This window comes from Monodelphis domestica, chromosome 1, assembly GCF_027887165.1.
Source record: "Monodelphis domestica isolate mMonDom1 chromosome 1, mMonDom1.pri, whole genome shotgun sequence".
In the NCBI taxonomy this organism is placed as follows: Eukaryota; Metazoa; Chordata; class Mammalia; order Didelphimorphia; family Didelphidae; genus Monodelphis; species Monodelphis domestica.
The window spans coordinates 406,023,799-406,049,601 of NC_077227.1; the positions used below are offsets into that span (position 1 = coordinate 406,023,799).

The 25,803-nt window shown below is 37.5% G+C and overlaps 1 protein-coding gene across 6 annotated transcripts in view; it reads left to right on the forward strand.

Moving 5' to 3' along the window:
- RPRD1B (regulation of nuclear pre-mRNA domain containing 1B) overlaps positions 1–25,485 on the forward strand; it is a 93,127-nt gene extending 67,642 nt beyond the window's left edge. Inside the window, exons 7-11 of one of the 6 annotated variants that reach the window (XR_008915228.1) lie at positions 4,328–4,427; positions 16,904–16,976; positions 17,312–17,390; positions 18,730–18,816; positions 21,963–25,485. Coding sequence is in view for 2 of the 6 variants with exons in the window: in XM_007474363.2 (XP_007474425.1) it covers positions 4,328–4,427; positions 16,904–16,976; positions 17,312–17,387 (249 nt within the window). In the remaining 4 variants the exon portion in view is untranslated. Of the gene's footprint in view, positions 1–4,327; positions 4,467–16,903; positions 17,008–17,311 lie in introns of those variants that run through there. The other 5 variants (XR_008915230.1, XR_008915229.1, XM_007474363.2 and 2 more) reach the window with 5 other exon arrangements.
- The last annotated feature ends 318 nt before the right edge of the window (positions 25,486–25,803 follow it).

The following is a 25,803-nucleotide window of genomic DNA, read 5'->3' on the forward strand; positions in this document are numbered from 1 at the left end:
TCCTTGTAGTTTAATGGAGTTTTTGAGGTGAAGTTTCAAAGCAATACCAGAAATATAAATTCTAAACATCATCACAAAATTAGCTATTGGGCCATACCCTCTTATGTTTAAAAATATCTTGCCCATAAAATTACCAAGGCTCCTCTGGAGTCAGATTGAAAGGTGGTAGAGGCAACTGCTGATACAACTCCTACCTATTTCATTGTTCCCTGTAGTCACTGGGAAAGCTTGGTATGCTATAGCCTGTCTGATGATAAGAGTCCTGCACAGTGGAGATCTGAAGAATAAAGTTTATAGTTGCCCTTTCTTTCTGTAAAAATTATTTTATAAGCCACAAGAAAACATCCTACTTTGACTTGTCTGTTCCTGCTTATGTTAAAAAGTAGACATAAATGGAAAAGGAAAGTGAAAGCAACCTAAAAAAAAGCAATATTAACTGCCATGAATTCTATAAACTGTTTAAGAGAGATGTGAAAAGACACGAGTGAGTATTATGATGGTTTCATAAAACTGTGTCCAGATTGAATTTCTGGAATAGTCAGTACAGTGATGAGTATTAGCTCAACGAAGAATTTGTTTGCTGTGACATTCATGGATGAGATTATGTAATCATGGAAAGCATGTGATTGAGTATTTAATCTTTTCTAAAGCTGTACTTGGTATATAGAATTGTGGCATATCTCCATTCTTTCCACCTCCCAATGAAAAAAATAAGGGTAAGGACATTGTACAATGGAAAGGTCTCTGATTTAGGAATTAGATGGCCTGGGTTTGAGGCTATTTAGATGCTCACTAGATCTAATCCAAACCCAATTAGCATTAAGTACATTCTGTGTCTGGCAAGTTATAGTAGATGCTGGGGGATAGAAAGACAAATTAAAAAACAGTCTGCCCTCAGGAACCTTTCTACTAAGGACAGATATAGCCATTTGAGGAGGGAAAGAGTGCTAACTAAAAGAAACAGCTATTTAGAACCTTCATGAAATCACTTTCTTATTTCTCATTCATCTGTAAAGTGATACATAACTTTCACAAGATTGTTGTGAGGAAAATACTTTGTATTACATATAATGTTGTAGAAATGGATAAAGAATTCTTAAGATTAGATGTGCTCTTCATTGTGTCAGATTTTGTTAGTTCAAAGAGAGTACAGACATAAATATTTTGAACCTGGTAGCAATGGGGCATTCTGTACCACTGCCCAAATTAAGATTGAACTTTATGTTTTAATTATCCATTTCTCTTGAGTGTTCTCCTACCCCTTTTGAATTGTGTAGAAAGCGATTCTATCAGGGCAGTAAGGAAAGATCTTTCCATGACCTGACTAAGAGTCAGAACAGTGACTATAGAGGGAGACCAAGAACTAGAATTATACTGGGTTGCATTTATGGCTATGTTCATCAGGCAATGTGTCATGGTGGAAGGAGAACTGGATTACAAGTCAAGCACCTGGCTTCTAACCTTGATTCTGTCACTTAATACCACTTGACTTTGGTCAACTTCATATGAACTTTCTGAACTTGTTTCCTCCTCTCTAAAACATAATTTCCATATTCCTTAAGGACTATTGAGAATAATGAATGGCAAAGTGGTTTGTAAATTTAAAAATGCTAATACATAGTTAGTTCTGTCATTATTATGCCCTTAATTGTTCAGTGATCTATTATACTAGCATTATGTAGATGATTATATAAGAAAAAACATTTACTTAATATGTACATTCTTTTGTGTGAGACTTTTTAGAAGTCCTATAATAAGGGGCAGCTGGATAGCTCAGTGGATTGAGCCAGGCCTAGGGAGGTACTAGGTTCAAATCTGGCCTCAGACACTTCCCAGCAGTGTGAACCTGGGCAAGTCACTTAACCCCCATTGCCTAGGCCTTACCACTCTTCTGCCTTGGAACAAATACCCAGTATTGATTCCAAGATGGAAGGTAAGGGTTTGGAGAAAAAAAAAAGCCCTATAGCGAATTATTCCTGAATTTATTTGGGGGGATTATGTATGTCATCCTCATATCAGTTAGACTTCATTTATTCTCCCAAAGGCATTTGCTCATATTTCTCTACACATTTAAGTTCTATACAGATACATGCTTTTTAAGGGAAATCTGTATTTGCACCTATTAAAAAAATGTAAATCTATAACTTCTTTGAGATCAATTTTGTTGTTTTTGAAAACTATGACACCCACAGATATTTTACCTAAACTCATGCACATTTTTAATTAGCATAGTTCACAGTGACTTTTATTATCTGGTTTGGGTCCATTTAGTAAGCTCATGTTGCTCTTGAAACTAATGAAACGTAATCAAGATAGAAGAGAAGGTGGAGAATTCATCAATTACCAAAAGGTCTTATTTGGGAGTATTGCTATTTGCCTAGTTTGGACTAGTTTTATGATATTGGATAAGTCATTTAGACTACCTTTATATATAAAAATGAATGTCAGGGTCAGGGTCAGGCTAATAACTAGAGCTGTCCAGAGGTAGAATGGACTGCCTCTCTTGAGGTAGTGGGTTCCCTATTTCTGTACTGTGTTTTCAAGCGGAAACTAGATGGCTTCTTCTCAAGGAATGTTGTAAAAGGAGGACATTAGACTAAAAGGAACTTTTCGGTTTCTTCCCAGTCAGATTTTTGTGATATCCTATAAGATTTCTTCCAGCTCCAATATTCTGTACATTAACCTTTCTTCCTTTGGTCATGTCAATTTGCTACTTCATAGGGTCATATTTTACATCCGGAAGGACCTTAGCGATCAACTAGTCCAGACCTTTCATTTTGCAGATGAGAAAATTGAGGCCTAGAGAGGTTGAGTGACTTTCAAGTGTATGGGTATACAAGTACTAAGTGATATGTATGGCCGGAATTTGAATCCAGACTTTCTGACTCCAAATTTCACTCTTTCTACTATGCTGCATTCCAGAGAGCAAAAGGCATTTGAGTTGAGGTAAATGCAGAAAAGTAGCTTTGATCGATATTTGGTGGTTAAAATAAACAATTTTAAAAGGAAGGTTTAGGATTTTGTCAAAGGACTAGATCTGACTAGGAACCCCTAAAGGCAGATTTGAATTACTGGTTAATGTGGTAGATGAAAGGATATACAAGTGATTTATCCATTCGACATTTGAAGACTTTAGGTGATGGCACCTCCCTTACCTCTTGAGGACGCCCATTCTACTTATGAAAAGTTCCTATTCTTAGGAAGCTTTTTTTTCCCTGTTGAATCTAACTTTGTACATGTCACCCACTCTTTCATCCCCTTGTTCTTTCCCACCCATTGGTCTTAGAAGTACCTTTTGTATCAAGGCAAAACAAATCTATTTCTAATTTCTTGTTCTACATGATAGGAAGTCTAACTCCCTAGTCTTGTGGTCTTCCTGTTGAATCATATTGATTCACTCCCCAAATCCTTCCTCTTCCACCTCTTTTCTTTTCCCATTCCTTCCTTTTTCCTATTTATAGTTATCTTAGGGAGAAGAATTTGCTCTAGTGTTTGCCTACTCAATCAATAAATATTTGGGGCCCTGATATATGCTCTTGGGGGTAATAGCAAAAGATCCTGTTCCCCAGGAAACTTATTTGGTTGGACAGAGAAAACTAACACAGGTAAACGATTAGAGAGCAGCAAATAATAGCATATAATCAAGTATCATTGGTTCAGTACCTAAGTATAGTAGAATTTAAGGGAAAAAAATCTTTAGGAATTCAAGTAATTAGAGAATCTAGAGAAGGTAAGATTAGACTTAGCAAAGGTACAAAGTCAAAAATAATATTATCTCTAGGTGGTGGGAAGAGACAGAAAGGAAAGAACGGCCTGACAGGAGCAGAGAGTGGATGGGAAAGAGCAGTAAGCAATGCAGTTGGATTAGAATGTTAAATTATACCACATAGGCCCTTGGAATCTAAGCTGAGGATTAGGGGCTTCTACTTGGCAAGCTATTTATTATATAGGTTGTTGAGCCTCAGAGTGAAAGAAATCTTGAAGACTAGTTTTATAACTATTCAAGGTGGATTAAAGAAAGGAAAAAGCTAGAATCAAAAAGAACACCAGGGAAGCTCTGATAATAATGCATATATGATATCCTGAAGGTAGGGACTAATGTGGTGGAAGGAAGAATAGACCATGGTTCTATAGTTTGGTTTCCTATGTTTGAACACTAAGATTCTTCTGTACTTGATTCTTGAGTATAAGTGGACAGTTAAGATATGGTGGGGTTTAAAGGTGGGGAACAAGTATGTATGTATGTGGGAGTGAACTGTTGGGTAAATTATCAAGCAATCGATCTTGGTATCTTTATTAATAGGATTAATCCTTTTTGTTTCTTTAGGAGTATAAGCAGAAGCTTGCTCGGGTAACCCAAGTGCGCAAGGAGCTGAAGTCACACATACAGAGCCTTCCAGACCTGTCGCTGCTTCCTAATGTTACAGGTGGCTTGGCCCCCCTGCCCTCTGCTGGTGACCTGTTTTCAACTGACTAGGACACATGGCCTGCTCTCAGATTCCCATTTGTGCCAGCAGAAGAGGACTCTAGCAGGGACTGGAAATTGTCTTCCAGTGATTGGTTATTTTCCTCCTAGCCCACTCCCTCTATTTAGGAAGGAACTATAGACTCCCAAGAGCTCTGTGCACTCTTACTGCTTGTACAGTTTCTCATGTTGAGGGGAAGAGTGAGAGTGTTCATTAAGCAGGAGTGGGCATGGAGGCCAAATTTGATTATAAAATATATAGACACATTTTGAAAGAAAAACTTTTTTTTTCTCACATTTTCATGCTCAAATTGTTTTTCAGTTCTTAGCTCTTGTTTGCCCCAAGAAGTCATGAAAATCATGTACACATCTGGAAGGCTTTTTAAAAAAAAATTTAAATTCATCACTACATCATTTTATTAGGAAAGCAGCCTTTTGTTTCTGAATTGGTTTTATCCAGGTTAGATGAGGGTTTCACATACTTAAAAGAGTAACTTTATCAGGGCATCATCCCATCCTGAAGGAAAACTAGGGATCTGCGGAGCAGCCTGGGGTCTGAGCAGTTTGTCAGATCTATAGTTTCTTTTCTTACACCTGTGAGTATGTATATGCAAATATTAGGTACATTTTATTGCAAATGAATTAGAGCCCGAAATCCATAGCCAATTCCGAAGAATGCTCTTGCCACAGACTAATAAGAATCACAAGTTACATAAGCATGAGTTAAAGTTGTCAGTTTCAACCCTACTCCCTACATATGCCATTTTTATTGATTGCATTTATCTGCACTTTGCCTTTGTATCACATTAATGTAACAGATTCCTGGAAATCTATTTCACACTCATTTTTTTTAACATGTCAGTATGGGGGAATGCACCAGTGACATTCCAAAGATAAAGACTAGCTGACTTCACAAGACAAAGTATGCTGAGAATGTGGGCCCTGGGATGTGTGTAGCTGTAGTACATTACCCCCTTACCCCCCCCCCCTTTTTTTTTTGAGGTAGAGATGTTCTGTCTGAGATGAAGGATTGTCCACTGTATAGCTAATTAGCTTAATCAAAGGGCACACATTTCAGTGTCTAAATTTGAAGTCTCTTTCATATATTACACACACACACACAACTCTGCATGTCTGTGAATATTAATCCATGCCTGTGTGTGTGTATCCGTGTGTATGTGAATATATACACAAGAAAGGTATGCTAAACTTTGCATCAGATATGCCTGAATAGCTGATCTTGAGGGGAAAATGTGAGTTTTTTAAACTCAAGTTTTAATTCCATTATCATGCCAGCCAATAACTATAACTTATCTGATGTGTTTAGATGCAATTTTTATATTGCTTTTAGTAACAAGTAGTCCTGCTGGCAAATTATAAACCATTCCACTCTAAAGATGTTTTTTAAGAAAAGAAAAAAAAAAACAGAATAAGCCATCAGAAATGGCAGAAAACAATTTGACCTAATAATGTAATAGGAGTCATAATACTGTCACCTAAGTATTATTACAAAAGAGGGATGTATAGTAGGGAATTTCTGCCTCACTGGAGCTTTAAGATGCTATTTGAGAAACACAACTTTAGATTCCCTACTGATTTGATAAATGGAAAGCTTTTCCTATCTCCTGTGTACCTAGTTCATGGGACATTTTCATTGGATGAAACTTCCAGCTTCTCATGACTCTTAGAGCAGTAAAAGCATATAAGGTATTTGATTGAACTGTGTAACTTGTCATCTGTATTCTTCTAATTTTAAAATTTTGAATAGCAACCGTGTGCTTGCTTATTGGACTTCCTATCAAACTCATTGAGGCTCTTCTTTTTCACATCTGTTAAACTTTCAACTCTAAATTTCTCTTCCTTTAGCTACAGGGACAATTGACCTTAATAGAAGCATTACAAGTTAGATTCCTCTGCTATTGACACTGTATATTGTCCTCTTCATGCAGTGTCATAGCAAAACAATATCATATTGCCCCACATGGACATTTGCTTTTTAACAAATACATCTTAAATATATTCTGTGCTTTTGCCAAAAAGAATCCCCACCAGCCACAAAGCAACCCCAAAGAAGCCTAGTTTCTGCCCTGATCAACTAGATCAACTAAAAATTTAGAGCACAATAGATTTTTTGCCCTTGGCCAGATTTTATTTTACCAGCAGCAGACTATATGATTATTACAGGAAAACACCCAGGACCTTTATAAATTATGTAAACAAAAGAGTGTTGGGATAGCCAGACTGTTACTTTGGGCAGACTTTCTGTGAGAAAGTTGGAAGTTTATTTTTTAATTGATATACTTTCCATTTTTTCTCATTTTTCTTCCCTTTTCCTTCTTACCTTCCTTCCACCCCCAACCCCCATGTTATTCATTTGTTTCATTAATTTAAATGAAGTCTTCTCTGTGTGTATGTGTGTGCGGTGGTTTTTTTCCCCCCTTGGTTGTTGTTGTTGTTGCTTTGTTTTTGTTTTTTGATTTGGGATTTTTTTTTTTGGTGGATTTTTTTCCCCAAAGGGATTCTGTGGACCTTGAAGGAATCTTCTTGAGGTCAGATTTTTCCAAGGTTGTCTTTTTTTTTTTTAAGAATATTTTTAAAACTTAAATTTGTATATTAATTTAGGACTTTATTTAGAAGTATAGGCTGTCTTTTGTGGCAGCAGTATATTCTGAAATGTCTCTCATAGATATATATTTTTGAATAAAGAGGGTGTTGTTGAATGACCATGTGTTGCCTTTTTTCCACTGCCCTACCTCCCACAGAGGAGTTGGCTTTTGTTTTTAAGGAATGTGATATAGTAATCACCCATAGAGACTGTACCTATACTGAATCCTGTCTCTGAAGAGCTTTTATAGCTGTTAGTTGCTCATAAATACTTAGCACTCAGATAGTGTTTTTTGTTATTTTCCAAGGGCTTAATTATCCTTGCTTAGTCAGACCACACAATACCCAAGAGAGGCACTTCCATAGTTTTAGGCTCATTGTAAAAAAGTAGGAACTGACAGAGGGAAGTGAAATGACTCTACTACCTCCCCCCAATACCTAGAAGCAAGTCTGAGGCCCATTAAAACCCTAATTCCAGCACTTGTTCCCACAATTCTCCTGGGAGTTATTCAGGATTTCTGATGTAGAGAGCACTTCTTTGTATAGTTAGAAGTAGAGTGCCAAATAATTTGCAAGCCCTAAGGTTGTTTCCTCGCTTTTCCACCCCCATCCCCTATCAAAAATATTTTCTTGTTTTCTTTTTGCTCTCTGACCTTGGCTTTTACCTTTAGTGATGACCTATTTGGGTGACCTCACTAGATGTGACTTTCTAAATCTTAGCAGAAAAATGTGGGTTTGAAATTGCTTTGGAAGGGCCTTTCTTAGGACTGTCTCCGCCTTTCTTCTAAAGGAGATGAATGTGCTCCAGGCTGAATATTTTGTGTTTATTACACTTCATCACTAACCAGGTATTTTGATGTGAAGGTATCAATGTTTAGGTAAGGTCTGTGGGTAATGAAACATAATTCCACATGATTAGGTGACTCAAATTTTTAGTCTTAAGATTGGAAGGTGGAATTTATTGCCAACAGACTGGTAGCTATAAGATAAGGCTGTGTTACATAAGGTCTTATTTGAGGTAAAAAAAAAAAAGCTTATTATAAGCTTTAAATTAGGCATGATCCCAAATTTCATGTTTCTTCACTATCCAAGGATAATGAACTTATCATTTTGATACTCAATATCTAAGTATAAAAGTTTCAAAAATCTTCATTCCTTAAAATGGCACCATGTAAGAGTCTTTAGTTCTTTTAGAATGAAGAGGCATTCTAGTGTAGTGAAAGGAGAATTAGACTAGAAATCTAAGGTTCAAATCCCAGTTCAGCCACTAACTCATTGTATGACCTTGAAAAGCAAGGACCCCTTCAGAACATTTTGTTTCCTCATCTCTAAAATAAGGGGATTGGACTAAGTGGTCTCTAAGACCTCTTTACGACTGTAAATATATGAATTATATGATGGATTTGTATTTTCTCTGCATTGTAGTATAAACCACTGTCTCACTAAACAAACTTAGGTTAAATCATTACTGTTCTCTTGAGTCTCAGTTTTCCCATCTGTACAATAAGGGACTTGGACTAGAAATTCTTTGAGGTCCATTTTAGTTTTGACATTTTATGATTTATTAGCTTATGAAGTCTTGCATTGCTTCGGAAGTGTGTAGGATTATGGTCTTGGAAACTTTGCCATTGTGAGAGTGTGTGTGTGCATATATGTGAAATACCTCAAAAGGAATAAGAAATAAGAGGTTGTGTATTAAACACTATGGTTCCTTGACTCCATGTAGAATATAGATTTGCCTGGAGAAAATTAATCTTCAGAAAAGGTAAGTTCTAAGTAGGGGGGTGGGTGGGGCAACCAGATACTTCATCCTTTGGTCACTAGCAATCCATGTATGTTTTATTAGAATCCTTGAGCCCAAGTTTCTGATCTCTATTCTTGTTCTCTTTCTTAGAGTATTTAATTAGTCTCAACTCATTTCTCACCACCACCATTACCACCACCACCTTCCACCACCGTGCCTGTGAAATTCTTCATTTAGAAATCATTCTTCCACTCTTAAGGCTCAGAGTGAATTAGACCATTATTTTCATATCACTGATTACAACTGACCTCCTGAAATAACATTTGAGAGGGAACCATACAGTTTTATATGGAGCCAAAAAACCAACTCATTTCATTATTTAGACTTCATGTAGTTATTTGGCGTTAAAAATATCTTTTCACCCATGACTTAGCAAGCACTAAAATTAGCAGTATGTTGAGTTGTGTTTTTTTGTTGTTGTTGTTTGTTTGTTTTTGTTGTTGCTTGTTTTTTCTGAGAGTCTCACTGCTAATATGCTGTAGTAGAAGGGGTGCTGGGTTCGAGATTAGAACAACTTGGGTTTGAATTTCACCAGGGTTGCTCACAACCTCAGTGAGCTTAGGCAAGTCAGTTCACTTCTCTCTTTCTTTGTATAATGAGGAAGCTGAAGGAGATGATCTTTTAAGACCCTTTATGGTTCTAAACCCAATCCTAAAAATATCAGCAAAATGGTCTGCTCACAGAAAAAATTATTTTTATTGATCTATTTAAGCTAGCACCCCGTGTTTAATAATTGTATTGAAACTGTTGCCCTTAAATTCTTAATTATTGCCTATTTATATATTGATATTTTCGATGTAATAATGACTAGACACTAAAAGGCATACAAAAATTACTTTAGGATAATTGACAAGTGCGCTATTAGTTTTTCATCCATTGCTCTATTTTTAGTTTCTTTAGGTGGAAAAACCCCAAAATTTATCTTGGGGAAGACTACATTTTGCTGATAGTTTAGTCAGATCCTGAATTGCATTCCAAAAGCTGAATGTTAGTTTGTCTTGTAATTTTCCTTGATCATAGATAGGTTCTAACTTAAGAAAGAGACCCTAGCCTTTCACATGAGTCTCAGGTGTGAAATGTTAGACTTGTGAAATCCAGACATACTTGTGATCTCCAAACAGTTTCATTTCTTAGTGATCCCTAATTTTATTCAAAGTACAAACTTATTTTATGGCTTTTTGCCCATGTTTGAAGTGTCACTTCAGTATTTTGGATCTAAGGCCCTTTGTTCAGTGCCTTGCTATAGAAACAGGAATAGAATAGAATAGAATAATAGGGAGTCCCCCACCCTACCCTTTAGTTCTTGCATCATTACAATTGAGAGTAGATTTGAGATCTAGTCCCAGCTCTGCCACAAATTTGCTTTGGGACACTGAGTTCAGAATGCTGAAATGACTTACTTGTTCCTTCATCTGTATAACGAGGGGGCTAGATTGCATAGTATACTTGGACTTTATCAGGTCATTTGATATGTAGAAAAGGGGTAAATCTTGTACTACTTGACCCCAAGGAACAGATCTAGGAGCAATGTGTACAAGTTATAGAGAGGAGGATTTCTGTTCCATAAAGGACAACTTCCTAATAAAGCTGTCCCCGGGTGGAATGGTCTGTCTCAAAATGTAGTGAGTTTGCCAACATTAGAGTGTTATAAGTGGAGTCTGGTTGCCCATTTGTCAGGAATGATGTAGAAAGGATTCCTGCTCAGGTAAGGATTTTATGTAGGCCTTCTGAATTCCTTTTCTACTTTAAAAGTTGATGAACCTAATCTCACTTGGGATCCTTCCTATTATGTACATACAGACACACATACACCCATACTTGCTTTTTATTAAAAACCCTGTAGTTACTCCAAGAGTTGCACAGTTTAAAGTTATCTTCATGAAATGGAAATTTATAAAACCTCATTTGCAAAATCAATTTGAGTAACTTTTTCTCTTTTACTGTGTATACATGAATCTACGAATGTCCAGAGGACTTTAGATATTGAGGCAGTACCCGTAAGCTGAAGTAAGAATAAAGCTAAACCTTATGTAGCCCCCCCTCCCAAAAAAAAGAAAAATTATTAAGTGAGACCATATGATATTGGTCCAAACCTTAAATTAAAACATCTGTGACCTTCCTGTTGCAGTATGGCATGGTGAATAGCTATCCCTCAGGGTCAATAAAGCCTAGGTTCAAGTTCTGTTAATACAATACTACAGATATGCCTCTCAATAAGTCGCTAAACCTCTCTCAGTGCCTCATGTTATTCACCAAGATTATAAGTGGCAGAGCACCCACATTAATAGAGGGAGTTCCTTACCGAGATTTCTTTATGTCAATGTAAGTTGTAAGTATTAGGGTAGAAAATGCAGTGAAGTGAGGCTTTGAACTAAAAGATGCTTTTCAGGAGCACATAGTTTTCAGCCCTAAGGGCCAGAAAAGATGCCATCTGCTAGACTTTGGAGATTATTTTATACTTGATCACTACTAAGACCTGGAGAATAAAAGAGAATAAAAGTCACATGATAAATGGCGGCATTAGGACCCAAACTTAGGTTCCTTAATTCAATTCTACAAAGAACAGATTTGTTTTATAATGAATGATTCATAGAAAGCACCCTGAATTTGCTGTCGGAACACTTGGGTTTGAGTTCTCTTGTCATTAACTCTGACCCAGATAACCTAGGCCACTTCATTTCTCTGGGTCTGAGTTTCCTACACTACAAAATCATAGGGTTCTGATTAGGTTGTTTCTTTTATTTCCAAGGTTCCCTCTGTGTTAGCACCCCTATTTAAAATAAGGAATGCCTATATTGTAAAAACTCATAGATTTGGACTTGATAAATGAGGATCTGTCTAGTTGGAGCTATAGACTTTTTCAGAATAAATAGAATTTCATCCATTTAAGTTTTAAAGAGGCATCCTGGTGAAAAGATTAGAGGCAAAAGAAAAATTCTGATGCATAACTGAAAGTTATATAAAAGTTACTTAACCTCTGAGTTTGGCTTATTTATTCAATGGGAATAATAACTACTGTTTGTTTCATGATATCACAGAGATTTTCTCTAGTCCAACTCCATTTTAAAGATGAGGAAACTGAGGCCAAGTAAGGCCAAGTGATTCATCCACAAGAAATAAGCAGTGCTTGGAATGGATTCTAAATCCAATGCTCAGAGGTATCATGGTATAATAGAAAAAGAACCTCTTTGTAACTCTAGTGCCCTGAAGTCAGTGACTTTAGTGTTGAGAACTGGGAAGAAACATATCACCTTATCCAAGCCCCTCATTTAGTAGAAAAGTAAAATAACCTTGGACAAGTCACTTAACCCTTCTGAACCTCAAAATAAGAGGCTAGACCAGATGATGACTATATTTCCTAATATCTGCCTAATATGGCACTGATATTAGCAGGTCTCTTTAGCACCACAAGTTGTGAGATTCCTCATAACTCTTAGGTAGGTAAGAAAAGTATTATTCTCATTTTACAGATGAGGCAATGCTGAAGCTTAGAGAGGTTGGTAGATCACATCCAGAAAGTATTAATGTGCCCAAATCCAGCTATCCTGAATAAAGGTTCATTGTTCTCCTCATAACACAAGTAGGCCCAGATATTTGTGGTATAAAAATGCTTTAATAAGTATAAAGCTATGTGCATACAAAGGGTTATCCATAGTAATAGGATACTGGATAACTGTCGCCAAATAAAGGTCTGAGAGTACCGCAATTAGTAAGGAAGATAGTCACATTTAATGACCACATTAGTTGTGTACTATTGTGTTTGAAATTTCTAAATGTCCAATGCACACTCCCTGCAGTCTTGCTTATCTAGTTAATTAACTTGATAAAACTTTTTTTTCCCTTAGATAGTACCACTAAACTATAGCTCTACATCAGGGAGACATGTTCTAGAAAATATTATTTTTTAAAATATGGTAAACTTATAGACTATAGGCCCTTTCAGATTGGTTTCTCTGATGCTCAGGGTTTACTAGGGGCTCATTCCTTTGATGATATTATTGTACAAAGCCCTTAGATGATGGGTCAAGAGCATTAGAGAACTCTTGGAGGCTTAAGAAGGCATTTTAAGGACAGATTACCTTCCTGAAACCTTCCTGAGCAAAGCCAACCTAGATAGTATCTGTTGAATTACCTCACAGAATTTTGTACTAAAGATGAGAGAAGACATTAGGGGTGGTGTGTAGGTAGAGGCATGATTGCTATCTTTAAATATCTGAAAGACCATTAGGATAGAGAGGAATTGGACACGTTCTGCTTGGTCCTAGAGGGAAGAATTAGGATCTCATTTATAGGCAGGTAGAACTTGGTTTAATATACTAATAAAATTAACATGTCTCGGGTAGCTATGGTACAATAGAGCACAAGTCAGGATACATGGGTCTGAAGCACAACTCTACCACTAGTTAGCTGTGATATTTAATCTCTGAGCTACAGTTTTTCCATTACAAATGGAAGATAAGGGAGTTAGCCTAGATCTCTAATAGTGCCTTTCAGATCTGGAATTCAGTGGTCTTCCTTTAAAAATCACAAGATCTTTCCTCAAAGAAGTTATCCATAATGTAGGATAATACAAATATATTTTACAAATAAGGAAATGGCTACACATAGAAATTAGGTGGTTTACCTTTGGCCATACTTTAAGTGGGTGGCAGAGCTGGGATCTGAACCCAGATTTTCTGGTTATGAGTTTAATGTGCTGCTTCATTAGCATTAATGGCTCCTGTTTCTCTTTAGCACTTTAAGGTTTAAAATGTACTTTTTCCTTTCAACTCATTGTCAATGAAGAGATAGTCAAGCTGCAGCTGGATTACCATCTTTAAACCTGATGCTGTAGAGGGGATTTACAGCATTGAGAGGGAGATTAACCTCTAGGGCAGCAATTCATAAACCTATTTTGTGTGTTCTGGAACTTTTGGGCAGACTGTGGATTTATAGATCCCTTCTCAGAATAAAAAAAGAAATTAGTCATAAAAATAAAAATACAAAAGAAATCAATGAAATTAGCTATGTCAATATTAAAAATCAAGTTAATGGATTTCAGATTAAGAACCCCTGTTTCTAAGATTTCTTCGAGCTCAGGTTCTATAATCTTTCTACTCATTTCATATTTTTCAGAATGTTGCTCAATGCACAGGTTATACACAAAATATGTTTCTTTCAGAAAAACTTGTCAGGAAAATATCAGAGATGAAAAAGTAAAATAACTCTTAATTGGGAGAAAAAGAACACAGAGCAGTCACTGAGGGGAGACTAGATATCATTATCCTTCACATTTGCTTTCAAGGAAGTATTTTTCCCAACATTTTGTTGCTAAAAGGAGAGGCATTATGACATAGTAAATTAAAGAGCTAAACCTGGAGTCAGGAAGGTAGATTTTCAAGTCCCTCTTCTGACACATTTTTGACAGTGATTCTGAACAAGTCACTTAAACCTCTTAAGTTATACTAGTAGACATAGTTGCCGCATCCTATGCCAGTTAGATCACAGGTCCAGCCCTTACCTGTATCCCTTTGATGCTTAAAAAAAAAAAAGTCCAAAGGGAAAAACGTTATGACAGTTGAGTTTTAGTTAGACCTCTGTTCTCTTGTATAAATTAGCCTTCAGTCTCTTTGGTACTTGTAGAAAGAGCCCTGGACTGAGAAATAGACAACTTGGTTTCAAGATTTCTTCAAATTTGAACTTTGAGAAGTTCAAGAAGATTTGAAAATCAAGAACTTCAAATTTCTAATTTGCTATGTAACCTTGAATAATTCATTTCCTATCTTTAGACCTCTGTCAGGGAGAAAAATCACTGCCCTATCTCCTTCTTAGAATTTTTTTTTTTTTTAGGATTAGCTGAGCATATGAATTTTAAAACCTTTTAAACTGAAAATAAAGTGTTATACAAATTGTTTTTAGTTGGAACATGTTGAGCATACATAGTTATATATTGTTGCTGGGCCATTCTGGTTAGCTGAAGATTAGCCAAACTTAGGCTTAGCTCTTTGTTTTTACTTCCTGTTGAAAGTCTAATTGAGTTCACTTTCCTACCTTAGTAAGTAGAATGGTCTGACCAGAAATGGATCTTCCTAGAGAGTGATGATCGTGCAAGGTCTTTGAGACATTTTTCTGAATAAGATTTTTCCTGATTGAAGGTAGATAGATGGTGTAGTAAGAGTAGATTAAATTTGAGCCAAACTTAGATTTCCTTCCAAAATTATTTTTTTAAACTGAATCTTTTCAATGAGCATGTTTTCCTGTTTACTGCTTACTCCTAATTGTAGAGCATAGAATCACCATTACTACTTAGTTGAATTTCTGTATATGTGAGGTTTGATGCAGTGGGCCAATTGGTGGTATTTGTATGCTTCTCTGTTAGAGGGCCCCTATTTTATTAAATATTTTAGAAAGAACACTGAACTTGGAATCAGAGAACCTGACTTTCAATCCTGGCTCTGCTATTTATTATGTATGGATCTTGGGCAAATCTTTTGCTTTTTAAGCCTTAATTTCCTCATTTGTAACTGGAAGTATTGGACTAGAGAGCAGTGTAAAGAAATGGGAAAAGTGCTTGAAGCAGGGGAGAACCAAGTTTAAATCTCACCTCTGACACTTAACCTATCAGTTACCCTACTTCTTGGACCTTTTGGCCAAGAAGTGAGATAAATAATGCCCAGCCTTAAAATGCTATATAAATATCACTTAATATGATTATTTTAATTCTCCATTCCCTCCTATCTGACTCCTGTGATCCTACAGATGAGGAAACTCAGACTCAGAAAAGTGACATGCTTGCCCAGTATTCCACAGCTAATAAAATGGTGGAAAAGGGAGCAGAGCCTCAGTCTATTGACCTTTCTTCTGAGTACTCAGTACTACTTGATGCTTTCTTTTACAGGGGCTTCATGTAGTCATTTTGTACATTTAACCTTTAATTCCTGGGGATATAGGAACAGAAACTATCCGCAAGTGGCTTTTGAAAACATTCTTACAGGATAGGGTTGATATGGCTATAGACAAGTTCATTTTAAAAAGAGCTAGACAGTTTAGTGGACCACAGACTCAATCTAAGCTAGTCTGTTGAGGCAGGGAGGAAAAAGGAAAAGCTAATATGCTTGAAAGTAATGGAAGAATGTGTGCAGAACAGGATATGTTCCCATTGTGTTCTGGACTGTGTTCAGTTGTGGGGCCCAAATTTTAGGAAGGATTATAAAGACACTTAGGGGAGAACTGGGATAGTAAAGACAGAAACCATGTCATACAAGCATCATTTGAAGGAATGTTCAGCCTAGAGATGAATTTATGTGGGGATGGAGTACAGTCAGTATGACAGTATTTTCAAGTATGTAAAGGGTGAAAAAGAGATTCATCCCACAGGGAGGAATTGGAAGAAATGGGTGGAAATTTCAGAGAAAGTAGATCTAGAGTTAGTGACCAGAAGGGGCTCTCTTAGATCCTTTAATGGCTTAACTCAAGTGACGCCTCCTATGAGAGGCTTTAATTAATTTCTCCCAGTTGTCAGACTCTTACTGAAATTATTATACAGGGCATCCCAAAAGTCTGTGAAGTTTTAAGCTTTAATAGTTTAAAATTACACTAATGCTTTTTGGGGCACCCTGTATTTATTTTGTATACATTGTATATTTGTTTCCATTGTGTACATGCTTCTCCCCAGAAGAATGTAAGCTCCTTGTGGGCAGGGATTTTTTTTTTACTTCAGCCCTAAGGCTTATCACGTATGGGACATAAGTAAATACTGAATGAACTTAATTGAATTAAACAATTAGAGCTGTCCAAAAAGTAGGATTAAGCAATTAGAGCTGTCCAAAAAGTAGAATGGGCTGCCCTGAAATATAATGAAGATAATTACTTCCCCCGTCCCTGGAGGTTACCAAGCAGTGGTTGGATGGTCCCTTGTCAAGGATGTAGAGGGATTTCCTGTTCATGTACAGGTTGGAATAGAGGCCCTCAGGTTCCTTCCAACCCTAAGATTCTGTGAAAACTTAGGTTGTCTGCTTTACCCAATAATACCCAATATGTTCTTGTTGCAGATCCTGAAACAGATGAAAAGTTGGCTACCTTAAAGAAGACCAGCTGGCGAGGGGAGCTGGAGTCTTTTCAACTGTGAGGAGGAAGTTCAATCAGCCTTTGAAATGTACTTAAAGATAGGTCTGATAGAAACAAAGTTGTTAATGTTTAAAAGTGAAGAATGCTACAGTCAAACTCTTCCTGAAGTGAGGGCTTTAGGAAGACCCTGGATAAGCAGACCCCTTGGCTCCCAGGAGGTGTACTGTAAACCTTTCCTATCTCTGGCATAGTTTGTGAAGCCCTTGTGATGATGATCGATGTCGGGGAGAGGGTCCGGGCCTTTTGGGGAAAGTGAACATTCCCAAGGACTGCCAGACCTCAGGGGCCCATCGACCAGTTCCACAATCTCATTTTGGTATTTCCCTTTTCAGCTTCAAAGGGCCTGTCCAGAGCAGGGCCACTCTAGTGGCTAAGAACCCAGAGACATCTGGATATTATTCCGAATGACCTGTAAGTCTGTGAATCTATTCCCAGTAGTTTGTTTCTTATCTCTCCATGCTGGAACAGAGAGAGCTTTGAGAACAGGGTTGGTGATGTTTATTAAAAGCAGTTAGAAAACACATGAACATGTGATTACATACCTTGTTATGGCACAGATTCAGATAGCTCTTGTATCAAATCAAAGAACATTGGATTTTGAAGACTACTGACTAGCCAAGTGACCTTAATCAAGTCACTTTTCCTCCCTGGGCCTCAAGTTTCCTCATCTGTTAAATGAAGAGGCAATCCTATAAAATATCCCGGGTACCTTCCTTATATCCTCCTACCCCAGCCTAATGCTGTAGAGAGATGTAATGTGCTTATTGTGTAACAGAAGGCCCAAGAGAGTGGACATGATCTTCCAGATAATCTTGGAACTGGTATTTGGTCATGCTCCTGCTCTTCTCTTTTGCGGGGTCAGAATTCTCAACAGAGAAGGGAACCCAGCCTTTAGTCACTAACCCCCCATTCCCCATCCTCATCAACAAAATGCAATCTTAGTTCATTCCCTGTACTCAAAAAGTGATGAGAGTCATAGAATCTCATATTTAAAGGTCATCTAATCCAAATCTCCTTTGTAATATCCCTGACAGATCATTTCTGCCTCTAAAGCTCCTGCCAGGATAAACCATTTGATTGTTAAACAGGTTTTATTTTTATAGAACATGCCTGAGGACATCTGTTCATCTAGCACCATCCCAGCATTCACAATCAAGGAATCTGAGGTTCAGAGAGAAGTGACTTTCCCCAAGATCATACAGCTAGCTAGTGGTGGACAAATTAGAAAGAAATGTGTCAATGACATCAAAAAAATACATTAGACTTTAAGTAAGGAGATCTGGATTCTAGGCTCAGGATCAAACTCACTGCTGTGACCTTTACATCTGGCTGTCAATTTAAGCCAAAGCTTGGGTGCTTATTGACACTAATGCAGCTACTGTTGGGGGGAATCAGAGAATGGAATATTCAATGAAAATCAGGAGTCGTGGCTTCATTTTAAAAGCAAGCCTAAGCATGTCTCACATAACAGTGCAAAAGGAAACTTGCTAATGTTGATGATGCAGCTTCCCAAAGCAGAAAGACCTTCTGTTTGGAAGGCAGCAGAATGACCAACAGTTTTATCTCTACTGCTTACTGGTGGCACAGGGAAACTTATAATGAGATAGCTCCCAAATGCATCCACGATCAGTTCCTCAGAAAGCTATTGAGTGGCCCTAAGCCTTCCCATCCTCAGAGATGCCTGTGAAAATCCTCCTCAAGGAAGCCCTTCTGAATTCTGAGTCTGATGAGGGTGCTCCTTCTCCTTCAGGTTTGTTGCTGTAAAAAGTCAGGCAGAAATTATGAAGAAGGAAGATAATCACTTCTTACTCTACGGATCAGGTATAATTCACTCAAGGTAAGAAAGATAAGGATGTCAGAGCTGGGATGAGAAATTTGCAAGACCAAGGCAGGGTTCAAAAATGATGCCCCTCTGTCCCCCATTTGAAAATTGTATCCCCTGGGTGTGATTCTTCTTCAGAGGCTTTAAACTTTCACAGTAACACAGGTGATTGGCCTAATCACAAAGTTGATCCCCCAAGTACCCTAGAAAATGGAATTTTCTGGCATTAAAAAATCTACATTTGTAAAGCTATATTAAAAAGTTCCACTCCTTATGTGTCTCCATGATGCATCTTAGATGGTAACTCCATGACTTGACCCTTGTCTCATCTCTAGTAGAAAAATAGTTCATAGGTCTTTAGCACTTTAAGGTTTACAAAGCTCTTGATGCACCACAATCCTTTGAGGTAGGTAGTGTAAGGATTATGATGCCCACTTTACAGATGAGGAAACTTGAGGTTCAGCGAGGGGACGTGGCATAAAGTATATTATGATATTGTATAATATTAAATACAATTTTATGTATTGTTTACTCTGCTTGGTTGCATTGATTTTGACATATGCTTTAGAAAGCTTTATATACCATGCGGGTATAATACTTAAAAGTTGATTAAGTATGGTGTTTGTGGTTATTTATATTCAAAATTAAATGTCAAGAATATAACTGTCTTTTGGACTCTAGTAGCTCACGCTGATATAGCCTGTTACAGTAACAAAGTACTTTACATCTGTTTTCTCATAAGATCCTTAGGAAAGATCTGTGAGGAAGGTAGTTTACAGATTATTATCCCTACTTTACAGGAGAGAAAACTGAGACTCAGTTTTTTACTTTCCCATATACATTAGAATTCCTAAGAGAAGGGAACCCAGTTAGCAGCCATTGACTTCCATCCCTAATCTTATTTCCTACCCTAGGGACTGAGGCTCAAAGGTGAATGAGCTTGTCCAAAGCCCAATGAATGTCACCTTAGCAGGCACCAGGTCTTGCTCATTATCCAGGACTCTTTCTGTTGCACCACACTACTTCTAATGATATGTTCTTCTTGAGGGGAAAAGCAGTCAATAGAGCACTTTTTCTAAGAGTTCAGTTAAGAGCATTTCGTATTGTAAGTAGGAGTAAAATCAGCCTATAATGCAGTGTGCTTCCAAAAGCTGATGGATGCCCATCTCTTCCATGACTTGATTCAGTAAATGTATTGGGATCCTATGACCTCTGCCATTGATGCACCTACAAGAAGAAGGAAGGGTTCAGGTGTTGCCATGAGGGCATCATAGCTTAATATCTTTGCTGCCTGGACCTTTGTATCTACTGTGCCTAAGCTCTCTGGTAGCTTATAGTATAGTCCAGTGCATGAATTTTTCCCAGAAGACAAACATAAACACACAGAGAAAACCATCCCAACTAACTTGACTCTTTAGAGTTAGGCTACTTTGTTAGAATGAGATCTTTCTTGGATGATTTGCTCTTTTCTCAACACATTCAGCTTTACAGACACAACATAAGGTCCACATTAATGAAACACCAGCCCCAACACCTACAGTAGCTCTCCTTTTCCCAGCTCCCTACAGGCAATGTTAAGAGACTAGAGCCCTTCTTAGGGCTATAGGTTGTAGCTACTGCCTTCATCCGATCAGTTGCCTTGCCTTTGTAGTTAGTTGGGGGTAGAGTGATAAAGGACAAGTTAACTTCCAACTGTCAAGTGGCAGTAACAATTCTTTGTGGCCTTTTTTGTGAAGAAGAAATGATAACTGAGCAATTTTCAGATAGCCTTCATAAAGTCCTTGTATACTTTTACACTTAACTTATCTGCTTCTTGGAATGATGGAAGCTTTTCTACCTATAACCTTTGAAGTAGATAGTTTAGGACAAAGAAGAGATAGATTTGCATGTTATTTCAGATTGTTGTACCATGGAAGAGCAAAGTCAGCCTTTTGGTAAGCATTAGTAAGTCCATATCACTTGGACGAAGAACATTCAATTTACCTTTCAGTGTCAGTAAGAGACTTTTTCTTCCTACAATGGGTTGGACTGAGATTCAGAAGACCTGGGCTCAAGTAATAACCACATCACCTTAGGCAAGTCACTTCCCTCTTTTGGGCCTGGGCTTTGTCATCTGTAAAATGGGATAGTAAAACTTGACCTGCCTTAACAGATAGGTCATATGAACTGAATGAGGAGTAAGCCTGGTAGTTGAAAGAATCCTGGATTTGGAATCGGGAAGTCCTTGATTTGATCCTAGCTCTCTGCCCCTTGTGAGTTCTGGGGCTGAACTGGTTGTTCCTCTGAGCCTTAAATTGTATCATAGAAAAGACTATTTTTGAAGACAGGGAACCTCAGCTTGACTTCTAGCTCTATCACTGAGTGGGTGTTTTTGGGCAAGTCACCTCACCATCCTGGGCCTCCATTTTCCTCTTCTGTAAAGTGAGGGTTTGGAAATTGGTTAACTTTTAAAGTTCCTTCCAATTCCAAAATCCTCTGATAGTGTGGATACTTGTCCACCTCATAAGCTAGCGGTAACAAAAGCACTTTGTGAACTGTAGAGTACTATAGTAAAGTGAGCTGCTATTTTCATTATCATTTTTACATGATTAAGATGTGAGAAAAAGGAGAGTAAGTATGTAAAATGTTTTGTAGAATATAAAGTCCTTGATGGTAAGGACTGTGCTACTTTTATCTTTGTTTAGCACAGTATCTTTTAGAAAGTGGATACTTTATAAATGTTGTTTTGTTTGTTTGTAAACCTTACAGCACTATATAGATGTCAGCTGCTATTATTATTAATAAATGTGAAAGCACTTTGGAAACCATAAAGCGCTCTACAAATATAAAGTTGTTAAAAGTTTAAAACCTGCCAAAGATTTCAGAGAGCCCCTCTGTATCCCAGTGAATGTCTCTCTTTAAATAATTCAATTTGTGATGTCATAAATAACCTGGCAGAGACTACCCAGATGAGTCATGCCCCTTGTGCTGATTTAGATGTGAATTCTCAGCAGCATCAGACCCCCTTTCCCATAACTCAGCAATACTTAGAGCACACTCAGGCTAGCTGTCCAAGGGTTGACAACCACCAGCAAAAAACAGTAAACAAGAACAATAGGCCTGTGGGATTTGGTTAGCCCACCACTTCCAAAAAAGCTAATTCTTCCTGATTGATGGAAAAGTTATTACAGAGTTATCTGGAGCTTCATCCCTGAAGTGCCAACAATTTGGATGGCTTCCCTCAGCTGCTTCAATCCTTCTTCACTTCCTGTCAGCAAAGAACATGATCCAACCAAGCAGTCCTGTGGATTGATGGCTTCATTATCATCACTCCCAAACCCTTTCCCCTATAATAGACTGGTTTCTCTGGCCTCTGAAGAGATGCATTCTGGGAAAAGCAGAGTAGGCTTAAGATACAGCACGGTTGGGCAAAAAGAACCCCAGGCTAGGAGTCAAGATTTTAGCTTAAGTTCTACAATTCAGTATTTGACCCCAAAAAAGTCACTTTCCTATACAGGGCCTTGTGTCCCTCTTTGGTAAGATGAGGGGAGTGAAGGGATTAGACTGTCTTTAAGAACTCTCTCAGCTCCAGTATTCTGTGATCTTAAGTCCTTTTCTCTCTCTCTGAGCCTTACTTCATCTAAAATGAGTATGTTGACCTAGGGTCTTTCCTTCTAGATTGTCAGACACTTTGGGCTGTCTTTCTGATTTTTAGTTGTTACATTCATTCTGCTGGGTAAGGTAGTTTGAACTTGGGGCTAGAATTTATTCCTGTTTCTACCACAGAAGTTAAAGCCCTTAGAGGGAAGGTGATTCTCCTACAGTTATAGGTCGTGATAAATTAGGATAGAATGTCAGACAAGGTAGATTTAGACATGGTATTTTAGGAAATTTCATGGAAAGATAGAGGGATTCCTGTTTTTTTGTTTTTGTTTTTGTTTTTTGAGAAACAAAGGACAGCTTTCTGAAGGAAGTGGCACCCGAGTCTGGATCAAACTTTAATTCAAGATGATGCTCTAAAGGGACAAAAGGTTTGGACTAAATAATGATTCACTCAGATTCTAGAGAATTGGGCTCCTTTTCTGACATTGACTCTATTACATTAGCTTGGAAGCCCTTTTTGACCTTTCTTCTCACTACCCAAGTACTCTTGTCTATCTTTCATAGGAACTGGACTCAGGGTGATTGTATACTCAAGCTCAAAGGAGTGGGTGTAGAAGGGGAAGAAAGAACCCATTGCCAAAAGAGAAAAAAATGTGAGAGATTCATGCTTGTAGGTGAATTCCTATATCTACTTATGCAAAATGCTTCCTTCTTTATAATTATAATAGTAAGAATTCTATAGTAAGAATTACAGGTCTTTTAATACCCAACGTGGAAACTGCTAGCTGACTCTTCCCTTTCACATCCTTCCTTTGAGAATTTTTTCACAAAGCAACCTAAAGGTAATTTGAAAAATCCAGTTACTTGGGGGGAAAGGAAGAGGAATTTGGGAGAGAGTGAGCATAGTCTTCCAGGTTCTAAGGTGTATTGAGGGGGGGCATATAGTTAATATGAATAAAAAGTAACAATCTTATGAATACAAGAGAAACAAATGGTATATCTCCCTGTAACTCTGGAAGGGGTTGAATACAAACTCATTTGAATAGTAAAAGAAAAGGTGGGGGGAAGCAATTTTCATAGCACTTTGAAAGGTCCTTGGAGTAGTAGAGCAAAAGATGTGGCAAGTGTAAAAGTGCAGGTGGGCAGCAGAATTCTGAAGGTAAGCCACAGGAAGTAGAGCAGAGACAATGAACTTGGTCTACCTATGAAGGACTCACAGAACTGACCAATGGAATCAGTGATGCTTGGACAGAGCTGCCTAGGAAAGGAAACCTTTAGAGAGAAGCACCAAAGAGAAGCTGCAAACTTTCTCCCTTTGTCCCTTTCCAGTGCCACTCAAGAAAGACAAGAAAGAATAAAAAATAGTTTTAACTCAGTAACCCCTATTCAATAAATTCAAGAATATAAATCGCTTTTGGAAGAACTCCTTGCAAGGAAAACAGGAAAACAAATTGAGAGAAATTAATTTTAGATTTATGCTATATGCCATAATAAGCTTCAAATGGATGTGATCTAAATATGAAAGATCATGCCATTAAAAAATGTAAACAACATTAAATTTATTTTTCATAATGATGGCTAGAGGGAAGAGTTCTCAACCCTATAAGAAGTAGAGATGATCACAACAAAATAGATCATTTCTATTATATAAAATTGAAAAATGCTTAAATTATAGCTAGAATAAAGATGGGTTAAAAATGGTTAAAATTTGCAACAAACATTTTAATCTTGGTCTCTCAGTTGCCTCATCTATAAAATGAGATGATTAGACTTGATGGTGATCCTATGAAAATTTATGCAGATATGTGAATCATTCCCTAGAATCAAGAAGTGGTTAAAGGATATGAATAAATGGTTCTTAGAATTGCTGACTGTTAATAACAAAGTAAAAGATTACTCTATCACTAACAAGAGAAATAAATGAAAACAACAGGTTTTACCTTAACTAAGCCCAACAAATTGACACAGATGACAAAAGACACAAATATTTATTTGTGGAGAAGCTATAGAAGGACTCCACATTAGCACACGGTTGGTGGAGCTGTGATTTTGTTCCAACCCTTCTGGAAGCAGTTGGAATTATGCTAAAAATAAAAAGTGATAAAATGTCCATACCATTTGATCTAGCGATCCCAACCTAAGTGTATGTCCCAGGAAAGTTAAAGACAAAAAAGGAAGGTGCTATCTACTCCATAATATTGATGAAAGCACTTTTTTTTGGTAGCAAAGAGTGGGAAATTGTAGATGCCCATTGATTGAGAAAGGCTGAACAAATCATAGTCCATGAGGGTAAAGGATTAGCACTTTGCTTTAAGGAATGATTATAAAGAACTCATAGGCTCATATATTTGGAGCAGGAAAAGGACTTTAAGGCCATTCAGACCTGCCCCTTCATTTTCCAGATGAGGAACTGAAGCCAAGAGAGGTTAAGTGACTTGCCCGGGGTCATATTGCTGGTAATTTTCAGAGGATTTGAACCCAGGTCTTTCTGATTCCAAGTGCAATATTCTCCACTACTCCGTGTTTTCCTCCAGCAGGGAAAGCCTTATGAATTACAACAGAGTAAAAGAAGCAGAACTTAGGAAATATACACAATGGTTATAACAATGAAAAGGAATGAGGAAATAATGTATGATTATGACATTATGAAAAGTTCAGGAAATGTCCCGTTCTCCCATCTTTGCAGAGGTGGGGGACTATGGATATGGAATCTTGTATACACTTTTAGATTTGGTGATGTACAGGTTTTGCTGACATGCTTATCTTTTTTTCATTGTTACAAGGGATGACCGACCTGCTTATGTAGGAGGGAAAGGGGAATATTAAATGAAGGTGATATAAAAAATTATTTTAAAATAAAAATAAAAGACTTATTGTTGGGGGAGGGTAGCCTGTCTGAAGGAATATCTCAACTCAATATGAACTTGGAAGAGAATCCATTCTGTGTTCTTTAATTTGTAAATAAATGTGTTCAATATTTTGAGCTTTTGACCCTGAGTGCTTATAAGGGGAATATGATTAGAGTTATCCTGGGGAAGAGTGCCAGCTATGGAGTGCCACCATCAGATCATGTTATCTATATTAAATGGCGATCCACTCTAACATTAATTAGTCCTGTGTCTACTTTAATTTTTATCATCTGGAGCAGCCTCTGGACTAGACTGCCAAAAAACAACCTTCCTCTTCTCCCTGTAACTGAGGGAGTTAATCTACTAGGGCCAAGCTATCTAGATTGGTGAAACCACTACTCTAATCCCCAGCTCAGGACTGGACCATCAGCTCCACAATTTCACTTTTTGCTCTGGGCACAATACTCAAATGGTTATTACCATTGCTTCTGGAAAAGTCATATCATTTAGCTGCTTTATGGATCAACTCATCCTTACTGTGGTTCCCTGAGCATTCTTTTCCTTGCCACCA